We start from the raw sequence: 23,003 nt of genomic DNA on the forward strand, positions 1-23,003 counted from the left end.
CGTAAGGACCTAAAAGGCACTGCAAAGGAATGGCATAACCGCATGGGACACCTAAACCAAAACGCCATTAGAAAACTCCAAGAGAAGACCACTGGAGTTATCGTCACAGACCTAGACTCGTACGATACTCAGTGCGAAGTATGCCGACTTATGCATGCTACAAGGCAGATTTCTAGAAGATCTACACCACGCTCAAAAGTGCCATATGAGAAGGTCCACCTTGACCTAATCCAAATGCCAGAGGCGTACGATGGCAGCACACAAGCCTTACACTTCCTATGTGATAATTGCCGCATGAACCACGTCTATACTATTAAGGATAAAACACAAGGAACGCTCCTACAGACGATTAAGGACTTTGTGAGCTACGTACGGAGAAGATGGGGGTTCCAAATCCGCATATTCCACCTAGATGGTGAAGCCTCACTTGGAAATGAATGGGAGGGTTGGATTAAGGACGAAGGATATGAAATCCACATCTCTCCACCCTATACAGCAGAGCCGAACGGAGGAATAGAGAGGTCAGGCCGTACGATAATCACACGATCACGCGCACTTAAATGTAATGTTGGGTGCACCAGATATGAGAATCTAGCCACCCAAGGAAGGGATGAATTTACTAAGACAACACACTGTCTTAGGAAACAGAGCCAAAGGGTTGTAGCTTAGACTATTCCACAACGCAGCAATCAGGTGTATGATGTGGTGAAGTGGTTTAGACAAGTTGCAACAAATGTTGAGTCTGAGAACTCAGGGGTAAGTCAGAGGTTAGCACCTCACTGACTTTTCAAAAACAGAGAATAACAAGATCAATGCTTGGAAGCTTGGAAAAGACGTAGAAGTATGTGCTAGTCTATTTACTGTATTGCCTGCTTGCCCTTTCTTAAGGAAAGGGCAATCCTATTTATGCCAAAGGAGTGTAGTTCTCTCATTTTCCATGACTTTCCATGACTAACCAGGCTTGGTAAATGTATTAGAAATCAAGTGCGACCCACAACTAGCTTGCTAATCATGTAGTGAACGTAAGAGAATCCCATAGAACCATCTCTTGGGTTCCTAGCCTATAGGAAGTGAAAAGGAGGTCCAAGGTCAGAGTACCTATAGACAAATTATGTCATAACTTAACCAATCTTGTGGGTAACTAAGGAGCGATGACGTGTAATGAATCATAGAGGGTTGTAGAAGCTTCTAGAGCTATCGTTCATGTTCCTAGGCCTCTAGTTGGTAGAGATATGCCATGTGGTAGTATTGGCCCACCCCCTTAAGGAGGAGATTTTCTTAATAACTTGTTCAATGAGTGTCCAAATGATATGCCGTGATGTATGTAGCATAAACAGATGTAGTAGAAGGGTTTGCAGCAATCGTTGAGTAGTATTGCTTCTGTTGTTGGTGTGATAAGCCAAGATATGTATGGTGACTTGTAGGTTTGAGGAGGAGATTTCTAAGTTTGCTCTTGAGTTTGATAGCAAACTGAGTGCAACGAATGTCAGTATGACATTAAAGAATCAGCCAACTTACCAGAAGGAATGTGGCCTGAGATTTTCAAAACAGCAGGGTACCTCATAAACCGCTCACCATCGTCAGTCATAAACGATGAGACCCCGTACGGACTTCTACTCCAGTCCTTACCTACAGAGAGCCAAAAGCCAGAGCTACTTAAGCCATTACTCTCTCATATTCGTGCTTATGGCTGTAGAGCCTATGCCCTTATTCTAAACAAGCCAAAGCTTGAGAGGATACAGAGGAACGCCCAAATAGGCTACCTAGTTGGCTATAACTCTACAAACATATTCCGCATTTGGGTTCCGCAACTTAAAAGGGTTATAGTTACAAGAGACGTTACCTTTGATGAGACAAAGGCTTATGACCCTTCGTACGAGGCTCAGCTTGTCCAAACAGAGCTCGAAAAGACAGTTCAGGTCATTGAAATACCAGATATTCAAGATCAAGAAGATGAGGAGTTTGAGGGGGAACAACAGCCTCAGAACGGGACAACAATTCTGTACAAATCAGAGGCAACAAACACCTCCTCTCCTCAAGAAGAGCCGCCTACTCAGAAGGACCACGGAGCTACAGAGCTACAGGAACAACTTCAAACGCCTGAATTGACACTGGAACGCCCTGAGGACACTGTACGAAGACATGACGTCTACCTAGCTACAATAGCGATACCAGAAGCAAAGCTAAGCTTACACCAAGCTTTCCTAGTAGGAACGGAGTTCAATCGACAGAGCATACACCGTACAGACCTACCAGCTGCTCCAGAGTTCTGGAATCAACTCCAAACTCATCCACATCGAATAGGATTCCAAGCTGCAGCTGCAAAGGAAATAGGAGACCTTCGAAAGCAAGGAACATTCACATCTGTCAACAACAGCTCCGTACGGAACTTTGTGATACCCCTTATGTGGGTTTTCACATACAAATTCAATGACAATGGCTACCTTCTTAAATATAAGGCTAGACTTGTTGTAAGAGGCGACCTACAATGCTATTCTATCCATGATGAGATGTACGCAGCTACGCTTGCTTCGAAAACCTTCTGAGCCTTAATGGCAATCACAGCCTACTTTAATTTGGATACACAACAATTAGATGCTATAAACGCATTCACAAACAGCCGTATTGACGAGGAGGTCTACGTACGGTGTGCAGACGGCTACCAGGAGCAAGGAAAATGCTGGAAACTTAACAGGGCACTCTATGGACTTCGAAGGTCCCCCTTACTCTGGTTTCAAGACTTCTCAGAGACACTCAAGGCTCTAGGCCTCGTACAGGTCCCAGAAGCACAGTGCCTCTTTGTATCTTCAAAGATTATTGTCTTCTTCTATGTTGACGATATTTGCATCCTTAGCCATCCTAGCCACAAAATGGAGGCAACACAGTTCCGTACGAGACTGATGGAAGCGTATGAGTTTCGAGAAATAGGAGAACTTCAATGGTTCTTAGGCATAAGAATTGTGAGGGACCGCACCCAGAAAACCCTATGGCTGTGCCAGGATGTAACGCTGACTTCTAAACGATAGAAGGCACAGAGGTTCTCTTGCGTAAAGGTTTACTTATCAGAGGAGGCAGGGGATCAGACACAAAGGCTTCAAGTAACACGTTACTAGTATATAACAAATACTGTATTGAGTTGAGCACGAAGCTCCTATCTAAGGAAATACTATCTACTTATATAGTGGCGTCGTGCCTAGTGGACTCCTGGGAACTCACTCGAGTCCTCAGAGTCCTGGACTCTTAGGATTCTTCTCATCATCCTGCGAGTCCGTCACGTGCCTAGTGGACTCCTGGGAACTCACTCGAGTCCTCGGAGTCCTGGACTCTTAGGACTCTTCTCATCATCCTGCGAGTCCGTCACGTGATACTTTTGGAACTACTATTCCCCGCTGCCCCTCCAGGTACCAGGGCCAGTCTCATGCGACCTCCCTCCTTCCTGTCCTGTAGTTGGCCAGCCTTCTTGTTCCGTCGTAACACAGGACTCCTATATCGACAAGATCACAACTACGTACGGAGTAGCCTCTATTCGATCCACCCGAACGCCAATGGTTACAGACAACCTAACCCAATTTGACGGCCAGGCAGATAAGCAACAAATCCATCTTTACCAACAGAAAGTAGGATCAGCAAACTACGCAGCAGTCGTAACGAGACCTGATATAGCCCGTACGACACAGAAACTATCTGAATTTCTCATCAATCCAGGCCCAGACCACATGGCTGCAGTCGACAGACTTCTACTCTACCTTAAGGATACTAAGACCCTAGCTCTTCAGTTTGGACCTAATATTCAAGAGGCTCGCTTTCAATGCTCTAGTGACGCTTCGTATGCAGACTGCGAATCAACAAGAAAGAGCACAGAGGGTTATTTGTTTACCTTATTTGGAGGGGCAATAGACTGGCGCTGCTCAAAGCAGAAGACTGTGTCAACCTCTACAACAGAGGCAGAGCTTCTAGCTTTGTCCCACAGTGCGAAACAGCTCTATTGGTGGCAGCGTTTCTTCAACACAATCAAACTCGATCTAAATGAGCAATACTCACTTAATTGTGATAATTTGCAGACCGTACGGATCTTACTTAAGGAGTCTCCAAAGCTAGTTACAAAGCTGAATGTCATACTGACATTCGTTGCACTCAGTTTGCTATCAAACTCAAGAGCAAACTTAGAAATCTCCTCCTCAAACCTACAAGTCACCATACATATCTTGGCTTATCACACCAACAACAGAAGCAATACTACTCAACGATTGCTGCAAACTCTTCTACTACATCTGTTTATGCTACATACATCATGGCATATCATTTGGACACTCATTGAACAAGTTATTAAGAAAATCTACTCCTTAAGGGGGTGGGCCAATACTACCACATGGCATATCTCTACCAACTAGAGGCCTAGGAACATGAACGATAGCTCTAGAAGCTTCTACAACCCTCTATGATTCATTACACGTCATCGCTCCTTAGTTACCCACAAGATTGGTTAAGTTATGACATAATTTGTCTATAGGTACTCTGACCTTGGACCTCCTTTTCACTTCCTATAGGCTAGGAACCCAAGAGATGGTTCTATGGGATTCTCTTACGTTCACTACATGATTAGCAAGCTAGTTGTGGGTCGCACTTGATTTCTAATACATTTACCAAGCCTGGTTAGTCATGGAAAGTCATGGAAAATGAGAGAACTACACTCCTTTGGCATAAATAGGATTGCCCTTTCCTTAAGAAAGGGCAAGCAGGCAATACAGTAAATAGACTATCACATACTTCCACGTCTTTTACAAGCTTCCAAGCATTCATCTTGTTACTCCTTGTTTCTGAAAAGTCAGTGAGGTGTTAACCTCTGACTTACCCCTGAGTTCCCAGACTCAACATTTGTTGCAACTTGTCTGAACCACTTCACTACATCACACACCTGATTGCTGCGTTGTGGAATAGTCTAAGCTACAACCCTTTGGCTCTGTTTCCTAAGACAGTGTGTTGTCTTAGTAAAATCATCCCTTCCTTGGGTGGCTAGATTCTCACATCTGGTGCACCCACCATTACACCGAAGCATATTGACGTCCACTCACATTGGTTAAGACAGGAGGTTGAGCAGCATAACCTCGACATTAAGTGGATAGCTACGTACGAGATGCCAACAGACGGCTTTACTAAGGCCCTACCCCATCAGAAGCACAAGGAGTTCATTAAACATTTGAACCTTGTAGACATAAAGCATCTCCTATAGGAGTGCATACATACAACACAACCCCATACGAAGCACTGGCTACCTTTGTACTATGGAAAGCAGCCCCCTAGACCAAAGAGTCTAGTCTTCTACTTCATTAACTGAAAAGTGAGGCAAGACAAGAATAGCTAATGGATGAGTTCCGTATGGAGGTAGAACTCTCAAAAGCACCAAAGCTGCCTACAGTTACACCTAGTTTTACTATGCGTTCTTATTTCAACTTTCCCAATGGAATACCTTGGGAAATAATAAACATACACTCATTTGGAAGACTACACAACTCCGTACGACATAGATGCAATATATTGTCATACTGACATTCGTTGCACTCAGTTTGCTATCAAACTCAAGAGCAAACTTAGAAATCTCCTCCTCAAACCTACAAGTCACCATACATATCTTGGCTTATCACACCAACAACAGAAGCAATACTACTCAACGATTGCTGCAAACTCTTCTACTATATCTGTTTATGCTACATACATCACGGCATATCATTTGGACACTCATTGAACAAGTTATTAAGAAAATCTCCTCCTTAAGGGGGTGGGCCAATACTACCACATGGCATATCTCTACCAACTAGAGGCCTAGGAACATGAACGATAGCTCTAGAAGCTTCTACAACCCTCTATGATTCATTACACGTCATCGCTCCTTAGTTACCCACAAGATTGGTTAAGTTATGACATAATTTGTCTATAGGTACTCTGACCTTGGACCTCCTTTTCACTTCCTATAGGCTAGGAACCCAAGAGATGGTTCTATGGGATTCTCTTACGTTCACTACATGATTAGCAAGCTAGTTGTGGGTCGCACTTGATTTCTAATACATTTACCAAGCCTGGTTAGTCATGGAAAGTCATGGAAAATGAGAGAACTACACTCCTTTGGCATAAATAGGATTGCCCTTTCCTTAAGAAAGGGCAAGCAGGCAATACAGTAAATCGACTAGCACATACTTCTACGTCTTTTCCAAGCTTCCAAGCATTGATCTTGTTATTCTCTGTTTTTGAAAAGTCAGTGAGGTGCTAACCTCTGACTTACCCCTGAGTTCTCAGACTCAACATTTGTTGCAACTTGTCTAAACCACTTCACCACATCATACACCTGATTGCTGCGTTGTGGAATAGTCTAAGCTACAACCCTTTGGCTCTGTTTCCTAAGACAGTGTGTTGTCTTAGTAAATTCATCCCTTCCTTGGGTGGCTAGATTCTCATATCTGGTGCACCCACCATTACATATATGCATGGAGATTTCACATTCATTTTTCGAAATTCCAAACCCATTTCAACAAAGGGGGGAAGGCAGACAAGAGCAGGAGAAATCCCTGACTTTTACTATACAAAAACAGGAGAATCACCCATTTTCCCACACTCACAACTACGTACGGACCTGTCACATTAAAATTGCAGAGAAATCCACTGTCATTTAGGCCTCATTCACAACCGAGAGCACCAGAACCCAAGAGCACCAGAACACCGAGAGCACCAGAACACCGAGAGCACCAGAACACTGAGAGCACTAGAAGTGAGGCGTACGGAGATTACCCACGAAGCTGAGCAGCAGCTTCTTCATCAATAGCTTTCTGTCGGGCGAAGGCACGGGTGCCAGATCTTTTCCCAGCTTTGGGAGATGGCGGAGGTGGTTGTGGCCTACTATGTGTTAGTGTCGTACGCAGCATAGGAATCAACAGAAAGGTACAAACTTACTCAAGGAACAAGCAGCTGACTTGTGCTTCATTGCACAGTTACCACAGGCTCCTTCCTGCAGCTCGCCATAGTGATGGCAGGCAGAGAAGAAGGGACGAGCCCGAGCACTGCCCCGATCGTGTACACACTGGTCACAGCCAGCATCCATGTCTCCTACAGCCTGGATGTACCAAGCCGTTGTCTGTTGTGGGTGGTCAGACTCCACCACACCAGCAACACCGTACGGACGGGCCAATTCCACGCCAACCACAATTGGGGGTAGGGATGGTATTTTGACCCTCTCATACTCCGGCAAGTCATCATGGAGGTCAGCCCTGATCTCAACCAGAGCCATGTCTTGAGGCTTGATTTCACCAATAAACAGTCATTGTGAGTCACGTACGGAGCTGTGCGAGAGTGGAAAGTTGGTGCTTGGTAGTGGCGGGGGTGGGGGTAGATAAAGGTTGTTGGCCCAGAACTCCAAATTCAGACCCATACGGATTTGCCTGCGAGCCTTCCTACTTAGTATGCGGTACTGGGATACATGGGGGGGTGTGTTGTAATATGTCACATGATCTCAGCACCACTTCCCCGCAATTTCAGGCAGCAATAGATAGACAGAACAACACACAGGTTACTCAACAGTAATAGAATGATCTGGTCACATGCCAAGCCTCAACAAATACTGCTCGTGACGACTTGATGTGGTTAGTGGCGGGGGGTGTGATCAAATCTCAAAATCTCAGGGTCGACCCTGGCTTGCATCGGGACTGAAGACACCAAAATTTTAAGTTGCGCACTGATTTTAACTGTAGTGTCAGTGTGTGTGTGTGTGTGTGTGGGCGATTTAGTCAGCACCCCCCTCCTCATGATATATTTTGCTCTCGCGCTTCCCTATGACCTAGACTTTGCTTAAAAAATAGAAATGCCTCTGCTTCTATAATCCCCTATTTGCTCTCTAAACCCTCTGCTTCTCTACCACGCCAAACCCTACAATTTTCTAAAGACACAACAACGACACACCCCTGTGCGCCCAGCGTCCCGCCAGCGTCCCACCCCGGCCTACAGACAAGATATAGACGAAGTAGAGCTCGCGCTGTGCCCATAGCTGAAGGGGGGTGTGCGCACAGCTCAGATTATTTCAACTCGCTCTCAACCTGCCCTCCCTCTCTCCCAACCCGGAGCCAGAACGAACGAAGACCCTACAAGCGGCCTGGCCACGATGTCTTCGAGCAGCAAAAGTAAAGCCCACCTGCGGCTGCGTTCAGACTCTAACCGGACGACCTTCACTAACATGCTGGCGAGTGTAGAGGCTGCTGCGGCAGAGTCGCTGAGCGAGGATGCGCTGGTCCACCTCAAGTCGTACAGGTACTCGAGCGTCGATGAGAGCTATATTTCGAATTATATCCTAAAACACTACGTACGTCCACAACGCGCCCTGGGTTTGGGGATATTGAGATGTACCGATTTATCTAACGAAAGGGATACAGTGGAATGCATGTGTGGAATTCCTACCCCTGTGGCTGGCGCCGAATATGGTGACGCTGCTGGGCTTCTTCTGCATTATCAGTAATGTGGTTTTCCTGGTCATATGGCAACCCGAGATGAATGGGCAGGTACGCAGCACCCTCCCCCGTATCCCCTAGCGCGAGCTACAGCTTATGTTCGAATCTAGGATCCGTCATGGATCTACTACAGCTTCGCCTTCGGCCTCTGGGCCTACTCGACCATGGACAACATCGACGGCAAGCAAGCGCGCCGCACCGGCACCTCCAGCCCCCTCGGCGAGCTCTTCGACCACGGCATCGACTCCCTAAACTGCACTCTAGCCAGCCTCCTCGAGACCGCAGCCATGGGTCTCGGAAGCTCCAAAGCCGCAATGTTCACGGCCCTCGTGCCTTGCATACCCATGTTCTTCTCAACCTGGGAGACATACCACACACACACCCTGTACCTAGGCGTCATCAACGGCCCAACAGAGGGTCTCATCATCGCATGCGTAATCATGATTCTCGCCGGCCACTTTGGGCCCGTCATCTGGACGCAGCCACTCACCGATTTCTTCGGAACCGCCTGGTTCCCCTCCTCCCTCTCCGCCCTCACCTTCCGCGACGTCTGGGTCGGAATCATCATCCTCACGCTCTTCGGGACGCAAATCCCCTTCTGCGTGCTCAACGTCGTGCGCGCGCGCCGCAGGGACAATCTCCCCGTCGCTCCCGTGTTCCTGGAGTGGACGCCAATGATCACATTCGGCGTCGCCGTTGGCGCGTGGCTGCTCTCCCCGCACTCCACATTGATGGCTGAGAACCACCTCGTCCTCTTCTGCCTCACCATGGCTTTCGTCTTCGGTCGCATGACCACGAAAATCATCCTCGCCCACCTAACGCGCCAGCCCTTCCCCTACTGGACCGTCATGCTCTGGCCTCTCGTCGGAGGCGCCATAATCTTCAACCTCCCCCCCATGCTCGGCTTCCCTCCCCTCACCGCAGGCATGGAACTACTCTACCTCCGCGCGTACTTTGTGTTCGCAGCCGTAGTCTACTTCCGCTGGGCGTGGCTGGTGATTAACTCCATCTGCGGGTATTTGGGGATTAACTGCCTGACGATCCCGGAGGTTAAGGCGAGGGATTTGGAGAGGGAACGGAAGCTGGCGGAGACGGGGAAGAGGGCGGAGAGGCTGAGGAGTGCGAGTTTCAGGGGGGGGAAGGGGTATGTGGCTGATGTGGCGGATGCGAGGGGGAAGGTGCATTGAGGGGTTGATCGGGGGGGCGACGAACGAGGGATTGATAAGAGTGGTGGTGTATATAGCCCATGCATGACGGGGGAGGTGGATATAAAATGAAGATTCGGGGCCTAGAAGGGGTCAGCGGTGAGAGGCAATACAGAGAGCGAGTTTGCATAGCGAGCGAGCGAGCGGTGCTGTATTAGTTCAGATGCTTGGGGAAGGGTTCTCTTCATAGAGATGGATGGCGGATGGGTGGTTGAAAAATGGTGACTGAGACGGTTTATGTTTAATGAGAAATATTGAATTATACAATCCTGGTTAATACATAAACGGTCTACGTTTGAATGAGAAATATTGAGCTAACTATACAAACCCTGGCTTATACATGTCAATGGCGCTGCAGTTTCAATCGTAGGTAGATAGATGGGATGGGAATTCGCTTGGTCTACTATGGCCATCATGAGTGTCCGTCTACACAGCCAGCATTCACAAGACACGCTTTTTGTCACAGAAAGCATAAAATACACCATAACAGGTGTTTACCATCATCGTATGCTCAAGACGCTATGTGACGCTATGTACAAACGAGCCCCCCCCTCACCACGCCAACAGTCGTCAATGCTCACACACTGAAGCAGTTAGGTATGCTGACAAAACAACACAAACAAAACATCACAACACACCCACAACCTCGCTCCCCCCTTCCGCTGCTCTGCTCGTATTTGCGTAATACCTCCCCCCCCCATCGCATAGTTAAACGCGCCTTATGCATGCTTCATGAAAATACTTGCCAAGTCGCCTTTGTCCCCCCCCCCCTTTTCCATGCCCAGTGGGGATGTATAATATGGGCTAGGTGAGATGGCTTGGATTGGGTTATCGTCGGTAGGGGCCCTTTTTGGGGCCTTACTTTAGGTGTGTGGTTGTTTATGATTTAGTTGGTGCCTCGAGCGCGGCGGCCTCGGCGGCGCAGACGGGCGCGAAGTAGGGATGTGCCATTGCTTCCTTGGCAGTCAGGCGCTCCTGTTGCGGTGTTAGAAATATTTATATTTTGGGTTAAGTGATAGGGTGAGGATGCGACGCACCTGATGATCGTATCTGAGTAACTTATCCAAGAAGTCAATCGCCTCATTGCTGACATACTTCTGGTTCTCAGCATTGACGAAGCTGTTCCAGTTCTTCTTCTGGAAGCGACCGAGGATATCGTCGTACTGCGCGTCCAGCTCGATCTCGTACTTGTCGATGTAGTCGAACAGGTCCTGCGTGCCGAGAACCTTGGCGATCTTGACAAGCTGGTCGGAGTTGCTGTTGCCGTGGAAGAAGGGCTCTTTGATGAAGATCATGGACGCGAACATGGCGCCTAATGACCACATGTCGAGCGAGTAGTCGTATTCCTGAAAGTCGACCAACAGCTCGGGTCCTTTGAAGTAACGCGATGCGACGCGGACGTTGTACTCGGTGCCTTGGTGGTAGAACTCTGCGAGACCCCAATCAATGAGGCGGAGCTGCTACATGTTAGAATCCTACCCGATATGATACGCTGCATCGTTATCTGGCGGGGTAACGCACCTTGCGGTTCTCATGGTCAATCATGACGTTGTGGGGCTTGACATCCCTGTGCATGATGCCCTTGCTGTGGCAGTAGTCGAGTGCCTATTGTGCATTTTGTTAGAATACACTTCCCCACTCATCACGGTGATTTATCATACCTTTAACAGCTCGAAGATGTAGTATCGGACATCGTAGTCGACGAATTTGCGGTACAGGGTGCGGAAATCGGTGTTGTTAACGTACTCGAAGACCAAGCTGGGCGTTTTGCTCTGCATTAAGAATGAGCTGTCGTTCTCATTGTCTGACATGACAAGGCCAGTGGACGCACTACGACCAGAGCCCCCTGAAAGGAAAGAATCGAAAACGCCAACACGGAAGGAGTGATTTACTTGGCTGTCCCTGACAACATCCAGCAGTCCCACAATGTTTGGCCCGCCCGACAGGTTTTGCAGGATCTTGATCTCTCTCTTTATCTTCTTCTTCTTCACCGGCTTGAGCACCTTGATCACACACTTTTGGTAGTTGGCGACATTGATGCCCTCAAAAACCTCAGAGTACTTTCCACGTCCTGGGGATGAGGGTTAGCTTATATTAAAAAGGTCACTATAGCGACAGATGTTTTTACGTACCAATCTTCCGTACGACCTCGTAGTTCTCGAGCACACCCCAAGTGATGTTGACGCTGTCGTAATCCCAGTATGCCCTCGGCATGTGCTGGTTCACATCTGCATATACACGCGCCATTTTGCAGCCCTTATCTGACGCACTGCGCGAAGCGGGTAGGAGCAGTGGTATGAGCTTCGGAGTAGGCAGGAAGGCCTGACGTCGACCGCAGACAGCCTTGCGACAGGGTCGTGTGGGGTTGTGTGCGGGGTCGGGTTCTGCGCCAAGGAGTATTTGTGTCGCTGAGACGAAGATGTGGCGATAAATGAAGTGTCCGTCGTAGAAGAACGAACCCCCAGTATGAGTGAGGGGGATGAAGAGAGGTGGGGATAGATCGGGAGGTATAAAGAAGTCAATAACTGGGGAAGTGAAGAACCCCTCGATGTTGATTCACGCTTTAGCGAGGAGGCTCCGCGATCTGGGCCTCAGGCTCTCACCCTTGGATCTCGAACTGCAAAGCATCAACTCGACAAATTAAATAATAAATATGGTATACATTTTGCTCTATTGGCTGGTGCATTCCGGAACAATTATAATATTTCTTTATTGTCAAGTGAGCTGTGAATTCCTGATCTGCAACCGTGCAGTACAATACTCTTCCTGGACCACTTGAGGGCCATTTAGTGTCATCTGGAAACACCTTGAATTTTGCCCGCAGATGGTTCCGGAGTTGGTATAAAATGTGCAATACTTATAGCTGTATATGCCTGATATATTATTTAATATGCTGTGGTAACAAGGCTGTTTATCTCGTGTCTGTTTACTTCATTGAAAGCTTATTGTTACCGCCTCATAGATCAACATATTAGATCTAATCTAATCTTATCAGTAGTGTTTTAAAAGCTCCTAATCACCCGCCCAGGAAAAACAAGAGGCCGAGCAGCTATAATTAATTTACCTCTGTTTCCAAAGTTCTCCTGTCCATTTATTAAGTTTTGTTAAAGTACGCAGGCTCATAAGCTGTGGGATCCGTCACAGTTTTCAAGATGTTGTACGACCTCTGCATCCCATGGACCAACGATACCCAATCCCTCCAGCGGGTCCTCTCATTTCTCTCTGAGGGTATGTTCACCACCCTTCCAGCTGAAGACTCACACTGACCCCCCCATCTAGTCAATTACTCCGTCATAGCCCTGGACCACCGCATCACAGGCGCGATCCCCTCAAAGATAGTCTCACCAATTCCCTCCCCACTCCCCTTCACCACGCCACCGAACCTCGAAATTCTCACTCGCTGCACAATCACCCTCTCCGACCCTTCGCACAACCACCGCCTCCCCTCCCTAGCTCAAGCCTACGACATCCTCGCCGTGCGCCCCACAACCGAAAAAGCCTTCCTTGCCGCCTGCCTAACTCTCACCGATGCCTCACTCATTAGCCTCGACCTCACACAGCGCTTCCCGTTCCACTTCCGCCCGAAGCCGTTGATGACCGCGGTGAAGCGCGGCGTGAGGATCGAACTATGCTATAGCCAGGCGCTGCAGGGAGGGAGTGTCGATAGGAGAAATGTCATTATGAATATCCAGAGCATTGTGCGCGCGACGTCAGGGCGGGGGTTGGTGGTGAGCAGCGAGGCGCGAAGCGTGCTGGGCGTGCGTGCGCCGGCTGATGTGGGAAATTTGTTGGCGGTGTGGGGGCTGAGCGGAGAACGGGCAGTGGAGGCGCAGACGATAAACCCGAGATCTGTTGTGGTGAATGAGACGATCAAGAGGACGGGGTTTAGAGGTGTGGTTGATGTTGTGGATGGAGGGCGCAAGCCAGAGAGTGAGAAGGCAAGCAGCAAGGAAGCAGCGAATGGTCAAGTTAATGGGAAGAGGAAGAATGAGCAAGCGGAGGAGGCTGTGCCGACGATGAGCAAGAGAAAGGTGAAGAAGTTGAAGATGGAAGCCTTGAAGGCGAGCAAAGAGGCGACTCCCGGACCAGCAACACCGTCAAAGGACAGCGTTACCTCATGAGTAGGGAATTTATAGAGGCAGCGCGAATTATATAACAAGATGGCACCTCTCACAGTTATAACCAACATCACGAGTCACAAAGCTTCCAAGAACCGAGTTCTACATAGACCACGAAGTATCTCGAAAGAAACAAGGTGGTATCAATTCGATCTACTCTACAGCTAGAACCTCAAGTGGGAAAATACTCAAACACTCAAACACTCAAACGCCACGCCACCAAGAAAATCTATCTCCTCCTGAGGTGTCCCAGCGCTATCGCGCTTGCGAGCGTATACGTGTTGATATCGATGGGCCTTGGTGGCCCGCCGCCATTATTGACCGCTAGAGCACCAGGAACAGGTGGTGCAAGGGTGACGGCAGAGTTAGTGCCTGTTGCGGTAGTTGACTCCGCACCCGCATCCGTCGTTGCCGTTGGTGACTGCGCGTTTTCTGCGAATACATCCGCCGCGCTCTCTGAGATAGAAGGTTGGGCCGCTGTCGTGGCTGCGGCGTCTTGAGTTGCTGTGTCCACAACTGCTATAACTGTTGACTGGCTCGAAACATCTGTGGTAGTTGCAGCATCGGGCTTACTCAATGCAGCTCCTTGTGCTACCTGGGATAGAGCAGTATCCGATTGAGCTGCAGCCACTGCAGTATCGGCTCCCGGCTGGAACGGAATTCCGGCGTCAGCTTGTGCTACCGCGTTCGTTGAAGGAGCCTGCGCGGCGACAGTAACTACCGTCTGTAGCGTCGTCATTGCGCTCGCCGCTGCGTTGGCACCAACGACTGGCGCTGCGATTTGTACACTTGCGCTTAGGAAATCCTGGGCGTTACAGAGACAATGGCAGCTTCTGCAGACGCCGTTGGCATCGAGGATTCCCATGCCATTGCCAGCACCGGTCGAGACGGGAGATGGAGCTGCTTCGGCGGCAACTATTGCTGCGGAGGGTTGAGCAATGGCGACTGGAGACGCTGCGGCGAGACCATTCTATGAGGAGATTAGAATGTATCATAGTGAATGAAGCTGATAACTTACGGTTGTCGTGCAAACACCCGGCTCGGTGACAGTAACTGTACTCGGTGCAACAACAGCGGCGGCCGCTGCTTGTTGGGTAATTGTGACTGGCGGAGCTTGCATTGTGACGGTGACGGCCTCTGCTGCCCCTCCTTTTTCAGTGATGGTGACGTGCTGTGTGACTATCTGCGCAATTGGGGTGATTGTGACAGTTGGCGCATTGCCGGCACCAAAAACAGTCTCAGTGACGAAGGAGAGTTGTACCCTAATAGTCTGTTAGTTATGATAGAGGCATCTAAACGAGGCATACATACGCCTGGCTTTGGTTCTCGTTCCCGTTGGCCTTGCCATTACCGATCACCTGTGTCTTAGTGCCAGTGACTGTTTTATCATTGCCCTGGGCATGGACAGTGACCGTTTTATCATTGCCCTGGGCATGTGCGTTGTTGTTCCCGTTGGCCTTGCCATTGCCGATCACCTGTGTCTTAGTGCCAGTGACTGTTTTATCATTGCCCTGGGAATGGACAGTGACCGTTTTATCATTGCCCTGGGCATGTGCGTCGTTGTTCCCGTTGTTTCCGCTGATGTCAACTGTCAAGATTTGCACCACATTTCCTTGATCCTTCTCTTGACCATTCTGAGATCCCTTGTTCTTGTTCCCCGTCCTGTCATTGTCATTCTGGTCTTGATTCTTATTGTTGTTCTTGGTATCCCTGACAGTTTTATTTTGACTACTGCCAGAATTGAGACCTGTCACCACTGCGGCCGCCGCGCCTGCTGCAGTCTCCGTGACGATGACAGTGGTTTGGTGCTCGCATGGTTCACCGGTATCTATGGCTGATGTGGCCGCCAACTCTTGAGCGTCGATTTTAGGTTTGCTGGCCTTCCCATTTTTGTTCCCATCCTCGTTCCTCGGGAGCACACTCTGTATCTTCCCAAAATTTAGACGGACATGAGAGTCGAGAGTGTCAGCTTGAGCAACAGCCAAGAGGCCGAGGAGAATCGAGAGGACCACTGAATTGCGCATATTGAGGACGAATTAAGTTGCAGCTTAAATAAAAGAATGAGTGAGTGTGAAGTCGAGAGACCAGCCGCGATTAGATAAAGAGCGTAGTATGCGTGTCCGGCACTTTGCGGCAAGCAAAATTGAAGATTAATGGCGAGAAAGAAGAGATCGAAGAAACAAGAAGGAAAAGAAGGAGAGCAGCCAAGTAAGAGATGTGCTCGGGTAGACGTAAGATTAAGAAACACACAGGAGCCGTGCAGGTGGCTTTGGTCCTGGGCTGTGGGGCAGACTTCCCCGCCAGCGTCAACAGTTCGCTCACCTGTTTATGGAAGGGTATGAGGGCAAATGAGAAGGCCGATTGAGTAAGTAGTGGGATCTAGTACGTTAGACTTCGCGCTCTGGCGAGGCCTGTCCGCATGGCAGCGCATATTTTTGAGCTTCGTGAGAACGAGATCCACCAGTAGCATTGTACGACATTTGCAAATTTCCGGGATATTGGTCTCAAGGTGGTGAGAGGCTGGGCATCTGCGACATGGCTTTGGTGCTGGTGATGGCGAGGCTCGGCGACCTGAAGCATGCCACGCTGCCATGACCCCGGTGCTCAGACATGTCAAGTTTCATACCAGAACTTCGAAACCCCCTTGGTATGGGAGGCCTGTTCGCCACGAATTTTGTAGAATTGAGTTTGCATTGTACGTGAGCGAAGCTTCGGAGGAATATCCATTGGGTTAGCGCTCTTATTTAAGGATAGTTTGTTGTAAGGTTACTCAGGAGGAGTGAGGTTGAAATGGTCGGAGTGGTTGGAGTCTACATTGAGCGAACAAGGCTGTGTTTGTGTTTCTTGAGAAAGTGTCAGCCTTGCATGTTCTTATCTGATCGTGTGCCACATGCAGCAGCATCTTTCATAATTAGTGGGGAACAGGAAAACCAACAAAGAGTATACAATACGAAATAAAACCTCTGGATATTTGGAAGGCCTTTTATTCGAAGTAATGCTTGGTCTTGACGAATTATAGCGCTGATGGTCTAAGGGATAGGTGATGGTCTAAGAGATACTCGTGCCGCCCGAACACTTGAACAGTGAAGAAGAACACAGCCAGCGTTTACGTCAACTATGGTTAAAATAAAGATGCTCAGTAACCCAGTGATTACTACTCATAAATAGAGATTGATTTGAGAGTAAACTGACTTCGGAATGAATTTCTGCCCTTGGACGAGTTGATCTTATCATGGGCGTGGGCTAGATCTGAGAGTATACACCCAATAAGCGATAAGCGCAATCGGCGCTAGTCCAGCTGGCGACAAATGTCAGTGAGGCCATTCCGCATGTAGCAAACTATATTTATTTCATCAGCCTCGTCACAACGTCGTCGTCGTCGTCGCCGCAAGCAACTCCACTTCTCACAGCTTCCATATTGTGCCCCTGGGGTCTCAGTTACTAGCGTGACCTGAGTACATACTGCTTTTTCCAGCTTTCCATTGGCGTTGGCACTGAGCCGCAAGGAAAGACCGGGTGAACCTACTGTGCTAGATCGTCCAGAGTTCGATTTTGTCAAGATGCAGAAAAAAGATATCGACGAGCAGCTAGATCTGCTGAAGGCAGCGATCAACGAGAAGCAGCCTGCCGACAATGTCATCAACATCTTAACAAAGCTCAAGGCTGAGGTTGTGCCAACGGAAGACATTCTCAGGGTAAGTTTCCCCACTCCGCGCATGACGGCCTTACAAGGCATCCCGATACGTTAGCCCCGCTCCAGGGCCAGTCCTGTCTCAAATCAGAGCTGATATTTTATAGAGCACCAAAGCTGGTATGATTGTGGCCAAGCAACGCGCGAACCCGGATAAAGCTGTCGCACGCCTCGCCTCCGAAATCGTCTCGAAATGGAAGACCATAGTCGAAGCCGAAAAGAGGAGGAAGGTGGGAGGAGCAAAGCCTGGGACTGCCTCACCAAGTAAAAACGTCGATGCATCGTCCCCAGCCCCACCGCAACCAGCCACAGACTCCGACGAGTGGAAGGGTGCCGACCCAGCGAAGCGCAAGTGGCAGGAGGATGGGGTGGACATTAAGCGCACCGGCATGCCGACCCGAGACAATTGTGTCGGTCTGTTATACAACGGCCTCGCATTTATGTCCAAGACATCCCCTACCAAAGTTATACTTAAAGCCATGGAAGTCGAGAAAGCGGCATTCACCAAATACAAAGGTGACACTCCAGAGTATCGTGCCAAGATGCGCTCACTCTTCCAGAACCTCAAGAACAAGCAAAACAAGGAATTAGGCCCAAGAGTCTTGAGCGGCGAAATCCCAGCTGACAAATTTGTGATCATGACCCATGACGAACTGAAGTCTGCTGAGCGCAAGAAGGAAGACGACGAACTCCAAAAAGACAACATGAAGAGAGCACAAGTACCGATGGCGGAGAGGAGCATCAGTGATGCGCTTAAGTGCGGAAGATGCGGACAGAAGAAAGTCAGCTACAGTCAGGCGCAAACCAGGTCTGCTGATGAACCAATGACGACGTTTTGCGAGTGCACAGTATGCGGAAATCGCTGGAAGGTATGTTTAACTGTTTTGCACTTGTGCACGCAGTTAATTATGAACTATTTGAAGCTGACCCTACGTTCTAGTTCTCATGAGCTCGTTCTACCTATGTCCTTAAAGTGCGCTGTAGTCCCTCTTTGACACCGCGTCTCCTTTGACCCGCCGCGTGGACAGTAATCATGTTGCTCCGCATGTCCGCGGTAGGCAAGATATCTTGGCTTATTTAGCCACCCAGCTGTATTTTGATATAAACACAAAGGGCATTCTGGCGCAAGGAGTTCAGGTTTTCAACCCCCCCCGGAGTCTGTGACATGCCAGGTCATGGATGTGGCTGAATGGCGAAGGTTTGCAATACGGATGCATACCATAGAGGTGTCCTACACAGTAGAGCCACATCCAGAATTATATACTTACCAATTTTCACGGCCCTGAACGCTGTGATTCCTTCATGATTCGAGTTCAAGAAGTTCAAGAAGTCCCAGGTTTCCATGCTCCTCTTCCAAACCTTGACTCGCAATCTCTTTCCAGAATTTGCTGAGGTGTCTATTCCCGCTGTCACAGAGTACTGTCACCACCCTCCCCCCCTTGCCCTCTTTCTTTAATCTCAGCGCAGTAAACACTGCTGCCACGCAGTTAACAGCACTGCTGCTCCCAATAAAGATTCCATCCTTCTCCACCAGCCACCTAGCCATTCTCATGGCTTGCGTATCCGTCACTTTAATTACGTCATCGATCAACTCCATCCCCTTCTCAAAATTGTTCGTGAGCCGATTAATTCCGATACCCTCAACCATCGTATCGACCTGCTGGCGCCTTCTAGTCCCCTCTCGCTCATGGCTGGAGTACATCACGCCGAACTTGACTTTGTTATACAACCCACTTCCCTGCGGATCAGCGAGCACGATCGAGACATCTTTCAATCCAACCTCCTGCTTCAAATAGCATGCAACGCCGCTGATTGTCCCTCCCGTTCCTGCACCAGAGACAAACGCCGCAATATCCCCCTGTGTCTGCTCAAACACTTCTGGGCCGGTAGTCTCGAAATGGGCCGTCCAATTCGCCTTGCTCTCGAATTGGTTGGCAAAGAAACCCTTGCTCCCATCCTTCCATTTGCTTGCGTGCCCTTCAGCCCGGCGCCGGGCTAGGTTCACGAAGTGGTCTTGGCTGGTGATAGGTGCGGGGGAGACGCGCTCGACTGTTGCGCCGAGGTGGTGCAACAGCTCGACTTTCTCCATTGACATGTCCGAGGGCATGCAGATGTGGCATTTATAGCCTTTCGCTCTTGCCAGAACCGCGAGAGATATTCCAGTGGAACCCACTGTGCCTTCGTATATCGTATCCCCGTTGCATGGCGTCAATAGCCCCTCCTTCTCGGCGACCTCGATCATATGAAGGGCCACCCTATCTTTCGGGCTGTTTCCGGCGCCATTGAGCAGCTCTGCCTTGGCGACAATTTCGCAACCTGTTGCTTCGGATAGAGACTTGATCCTGACGAGCTTGGTGTGACCGATTAGGCCTTCGATGCCAACTTGGATTGTGGGTGGTGTGGGGCTGTCTGGCCCTGGGGGTTGAGGTTTTGTATGGTCTTCGAGCTCGACAGGCGGGAGGAAGGAGGATTCACGATGTCCATAGAGAGCGGCATCCTTCGTGCGCTTTCGTTGCTCGAAACGTCTTTGAAGGTCGGGATATAAGTCTTTGAAGCCCAATGTGAGACAGATGCCGGCAGTGAAGGCTACAACGAGCGCGGCCGATGTGTAGGCCTTTGGGTGGTTAGAAACTGACATTGCAGATTCAATATAGTCATAACATCATAAATATTATAGAAGAAAAGGATTGATTATTTACGTCCTATGTTTGGGCGCGAAACAATGACGACAGGCCCAAGTGAGAAGGCGCCTGAGGTGGATATAAAGGTTATGGTTGACGAAAGCGGGTAGAAGCTCGGACCAAGGATGCACGACCCCGAAATGCGTCCTGCGCAAACCGTTGAGATTCATACAGAATTCGGAAAGTTCATGCCCCCATGGACTCCCCAGTTGTAACGCAGCTGTTTCGGCAGCTGTTCAGGCACAGAGCCTGCGAAGCTGTGCGCCGGCATTCGACTCTACCATTGAGGCTGGGGCACCACGCCCGCGGCGGCCAGGGGAAAACATGGACACCGGGAAGGAGAGCAGCGTCAAGCAGCGAGGGCTCAAATAGCGAGAGCAACTGGCAGCAGAGGACTGATCTGTTGCCTCAGAACATGTCACACGAGTTCAGCAAGTATCCTACGGTTACATCAGAGCAATTGAAGACCAGGAGGGAGCGGCCGACGCGGGTGAAGATGCTCACGCGAGACTTCATAGAAGGTTCGTAGGTTCACATCCGCGCCAAAACTATATCTGAACATGAATACAGACAGTCTATACAATCTATCCTACGGCTACTTCTCGAAACAGGTTGTCATCTTCACCCCCGATGAGCCCTTCGATTTCCTCAATATCCAAGACGAGCCCGAGTTCCATCGCTTGCTGGGCCAAAAATACACCGATTTTGAGGACAAGCTAGACCGTGTCCAGTACAATGAGACGCGGCAGCTATGGCATACACCGACCGAACTGTTTGCCCCATACTACGGAGAAGCCATTGCGCGGTACTTGGTTGCAAACTACAAGATCTCGCAGTTCCCCTACCACGACCTAATCATCTACGAGATGGGCGCTGGTAACGGAACACTCATGCTCAATATCCTCGACCATATCCGCGAAACTGAGCCAGACGTATACAACCGCACGAAATACAAGATTATTGAGATTTCATCAAACCTTGCGTCGCTGCAGGCAAAGCAGCTGGTCAAAACTGCGGATTCGAGAGGGCACCACTCCAAGGTGGAGATTATCAACAAGTCGATCTTTGAATGGAACCAGATGGTCCCTTCGCCATGCTATTTCGTCGCTATGGAAGTATTCGATAATTTTGCACACGACGCTATTCGCTACGACCCAGTGACGGAGGACCCTATGCAGGGGACTGTGCTCATCGACGGTCAAGGAGACTTCCACGAGTTTTACTCTCCGACAATAGACCCTGTCGCCGCGCGCTTCCTTCGCGTAAGACATGCTGCTACTGGGGGGCGCTATCCGCATCCTTTATCATCGAGCCGTTTCATTCGTGGGCTGAAGACGAAGCTCCCATTCATGCCCAACCTCTCGGATCCAGAGTACATCCCGACAAGGTTGATGCAGATGTTCGATATCCTAGCAAAGTATTTCCCCCAGCACAAGCTGGTAACAAGCGATTTTCACTCCCTACCGGACACAATCAAGGGGGTTAATGCACCGGTCGTGCAAACAAGATATCAAAGGACAACGGTGCCTGTCACAACACCTCTCGTAAGTTACCTATCCAATGCGTGGAATTTTGATAGATCTCTGACATGAAATAGGTTCACCAAGGCTATTTCGACATCCTCTTCCCCACAGACTTCGCAGTCACGGAAAACGTGTACCAAGCACTGACCGGCAAGCTCACCCGCGTCCTCTCGCACGAGGAGTTCCTGCAGAGATGGGCAGATGTGGAAGGGACGGAAACGAAGAGCGGCGAGAACCCGCTATTGACCTGGTATAAGAATGCCAGTGTCATGACTACTGTGTAAGATGTATTATGTATGTATATATAGGGGGTTAGTTCGAATAGTATGATTATACCCATGGCAAACACCGCCGCCTTTTTATTGCTTAAGCTTCGTAATTTAAAGACATATGTGATGCTGTAAGGAGAGGCACGCGAGTCATCCTACGGAAAATTCCAAACAGATTTCTTCACCATCGACGGCACTTCTCCCTTGTGAAATAAGTCGACTGCTGCCATACCAGTACTACCAATCCCACACTGAAATCTGTAGCCTTTAGTATTTGAGATGCGTGTGGCCATTTTGCCATACGATGAGTCCTGGGGTAACGGCGTTTTCAGCAATTCAAGCTGCCCTCTCCGCCGCCCTGGCAACAGTCAAGGTCCTCAGTATCGAGCATGTCGGGAGTACATCCGTGCAAGGAATGGCTGCAAAACCCGTCATAGACATAGACATCGTTGTCGCAGAAGAAGATATCACGGCAGCTATAGCTGCACTCGAGCTCAACGGTTACATTTATCACGTGGAGACTGCGTCCCTTGACCGATATTCGTTCCGATACAATAATCACCAACGCCACGCCAAAGGCACTGAAGAGCAAATGACCGGAGAGGTTCGTCGAAATGTGTACATTTGTGGGCCAGGCTCTCTATCATTAAAGAATCATCTTGTTGTGAGAGAAGCGCTGAGAAATGATCGCGAGCTCAGAGAGGAGCATTCGAGGGTGAAAATGGAGCTGGCGAAAAATGATCATGCAACACTTTCGGACTATGTGGATGGGAAAGACGCGATTCTTCGAAAGGTTCTAAGTAGGGGAGGCTTATCAAAAGAAGAAATCGATGACGTTGGAAAAGGCAAATATTAGGACAGAACGGACGGCACCGAACTCTTAATAGTGCCCATAGTCGTGACTGGCGGCTGGTTCAACTACAGGCAGGGGGAGTAATTGGAGGAGCGTTATTTGGGAAAAGTCTATTTGATGGTATCACAAAGCCAGCACGAAATTGCACCACAGTATCACCTGAGATTACAACAGATA

General features: G+C 49.2%; 8 protein-coding genes across 8 annotated transcripts; 5 read left to right on the top strand and 3 right to left on the bottom strand.

Annotated features, from left to right (window-relative positions):
• Window positions 1-7,594: 7,594 nt before the first annotated feature.
• On the top strand, window positions 7,595-9,673 carry VC83_06423 (uncharacterized protein; the record flags this gene model as incomplete). Its single annotated transcript, XM_024470024.1, has 3 exons — window positions 7,595-8,341; window positions 8,412-8,537; window positions 8,597-9,673. Exons 1-3 carry the CDS (start codon window positions 8,144-8,146, stop codon window positions 9,671-9,673), a joined length of 1,401 nt encoding a protein of 466 aa, XP_024323557.1. The 5' UTR covers window positions 7,595-8,143.
• A 505-nt stretch (window positions 9,674-10,178) lies between these two features.
• On the bottom strand, window positions 10,179-12,269 carry CKA1 (Casein kinase II subunit alpha). The gene is made up of 6 exons (XM_024470025.1): window positions 11,824-12,269; window positions 11,584-11,762; window positions 11,353-11,463; window positions 11,213-11,296; window positions 10,729-11,148; window positions 10,179-10,666 (listed from the first exon to the last, which is right to left on the bottom strand). The coding sequence occupies exons 1-6, from the start codon at window positions 11,936-11,938 to the stop codon at window positions 10,571-10,573; spliced, it is 1,005 nt and encodes a 334-aa protein (XP_024323558.1). The 5' UTR covers window positions 11,939-12,269; the 3' UTR covers window positions 10,179-10,570.
• Window positions 12,270-12,789: 520 nt separating this feature from the next.
• On the top strand, window positions 12,790-13,812 carry VC83_06425 (uncharacterized protein; the record flags this gene model as incomplete). Its single annotated transcript, XM_024470026.1, has 2 exons — window positions 12,790-12,919; window positions 12,971-13,812. Exons 1-2 carry the CDS (start codon window positions 12,844-12,846, stop codon window positions 13,810-13,812), a joined length of 918 nt encoding a protein of 305 aa, XP_024323623.1. The 5' UTR covers window positions 12,790-12,843.
• VC83_06426 (uncharacterized protein) lies at window positions 13,430-17,018 on the bottom strand. The gene is made up of 4 exons (XM_024470027.1): window positions 17,002-17,018; window positions 15,121-16,652; window positions 14,828-15,071; window positions 13,430-14,779 (listed from the first exon to the last, which is right to left on the bottom strand). Exons 2-4 carry the CDS (start codon window positions 15,831-15,833, stop codon window positions 14,039-14,041), a joined length of 1,698 nt encoding a protein of 565 aa, XP_024323560.1. The 5' UTR covers window positions 15,834-16,652; window positions 17,002-17,018; the 3' UTR covers window positions 13,430-14,038.
• A 351-nt stretch (window positions 17,019-17,369) lies between these two features.
• On the top strand, window positions 17,370-18,449 carry DST1 (RNA polymerase II elongation factor; the record flags this gene model as incomplete). Its single annotated transcript, XM_024470028.1, has 3 exons — window positions 17,370-17,504; window positions 17,608-18,369; window positions 18,441-18,449. The coding sequence occupies 3 exons, from the start codon at window positions 17,370-17,372 to the stop codon at window positions 18,447-18,449; spliced, it is 906 nt and encodes a 301-aa protein (XP_024323559.1).
• A 351-nt stretch (window positions 18,450-18,800) lies between these two features.
• On the bottom strand, window positions 18,801-20,138 carry CYS12 (Cysteine synthase 2; the record flags this gene model as incomplete). The annotated part of the gene is made up of 1 exon (XM_024470029.1): window positions 18,801-20,138. The coding sequence occupies one exon, from the start codon at window positions 20,136-20,138 to the stop codon at window positions 18,801-18,803; it is 1,338 nt and encodes a 445-aa protein (XP_024323621.1).
• A 173-nt stretch (window positions 20,139-20,311) lies between these two features.
• Window positions 20,312-22,144, top strand: VC83_06429 (uncharacterized protein). Its single transcript, XM_024470030.1, has 3 exons — window positions 20,312-20,702; window positions 20,752-21,725; window positions 21,779-22,144. Exons 1-3 carry the CDS (start codon window positions 20,378-20,380, stop codon window positions 21,986-21,988), a joined length of 1,509 nt encoding a protein of 502 aa, XP_024323620.1. The 5' UTR covers window positions 20,312-20,377; the 3' UTR covers window positions 21,989-22,144.
• Window positions 22,145-22,193: 49 nt separating this feature from the next.
• Window positions 22,194-22,998, top strand: VC83_06430 (uncharacterized protein). The gene has a single exon (XM_024470031.1). It carries the CDS (start codon window positions 22,278-22,280, stop codon window positions 22,827-22,829), a length of 552 nt encoding a protein of 183 aa, XP_024323463.1. The 5' UTR covers window positions 22,194-22,277; the 3' UTR covers window positions 22,830-22,998.
• The last annotated feature ends 5 nt before the right edge of the window (window positions 22,999-23,003 follow it).

This window comes from Pseudogymnoascus destructans, assembly GCF_001641265.1.
Source record: "Pseudogymnoascus destructans isolate 20631-21 unplaced genomic scaffold scaffold_12, whole genome shotgun sequence".
NCBI lineage: Eukaryota > Fungi > Ascomycota > Leotiomycetes > Thelebolales > Thelebolaceae > Pseudogymnoascus > Pseudogymnoascus destructans.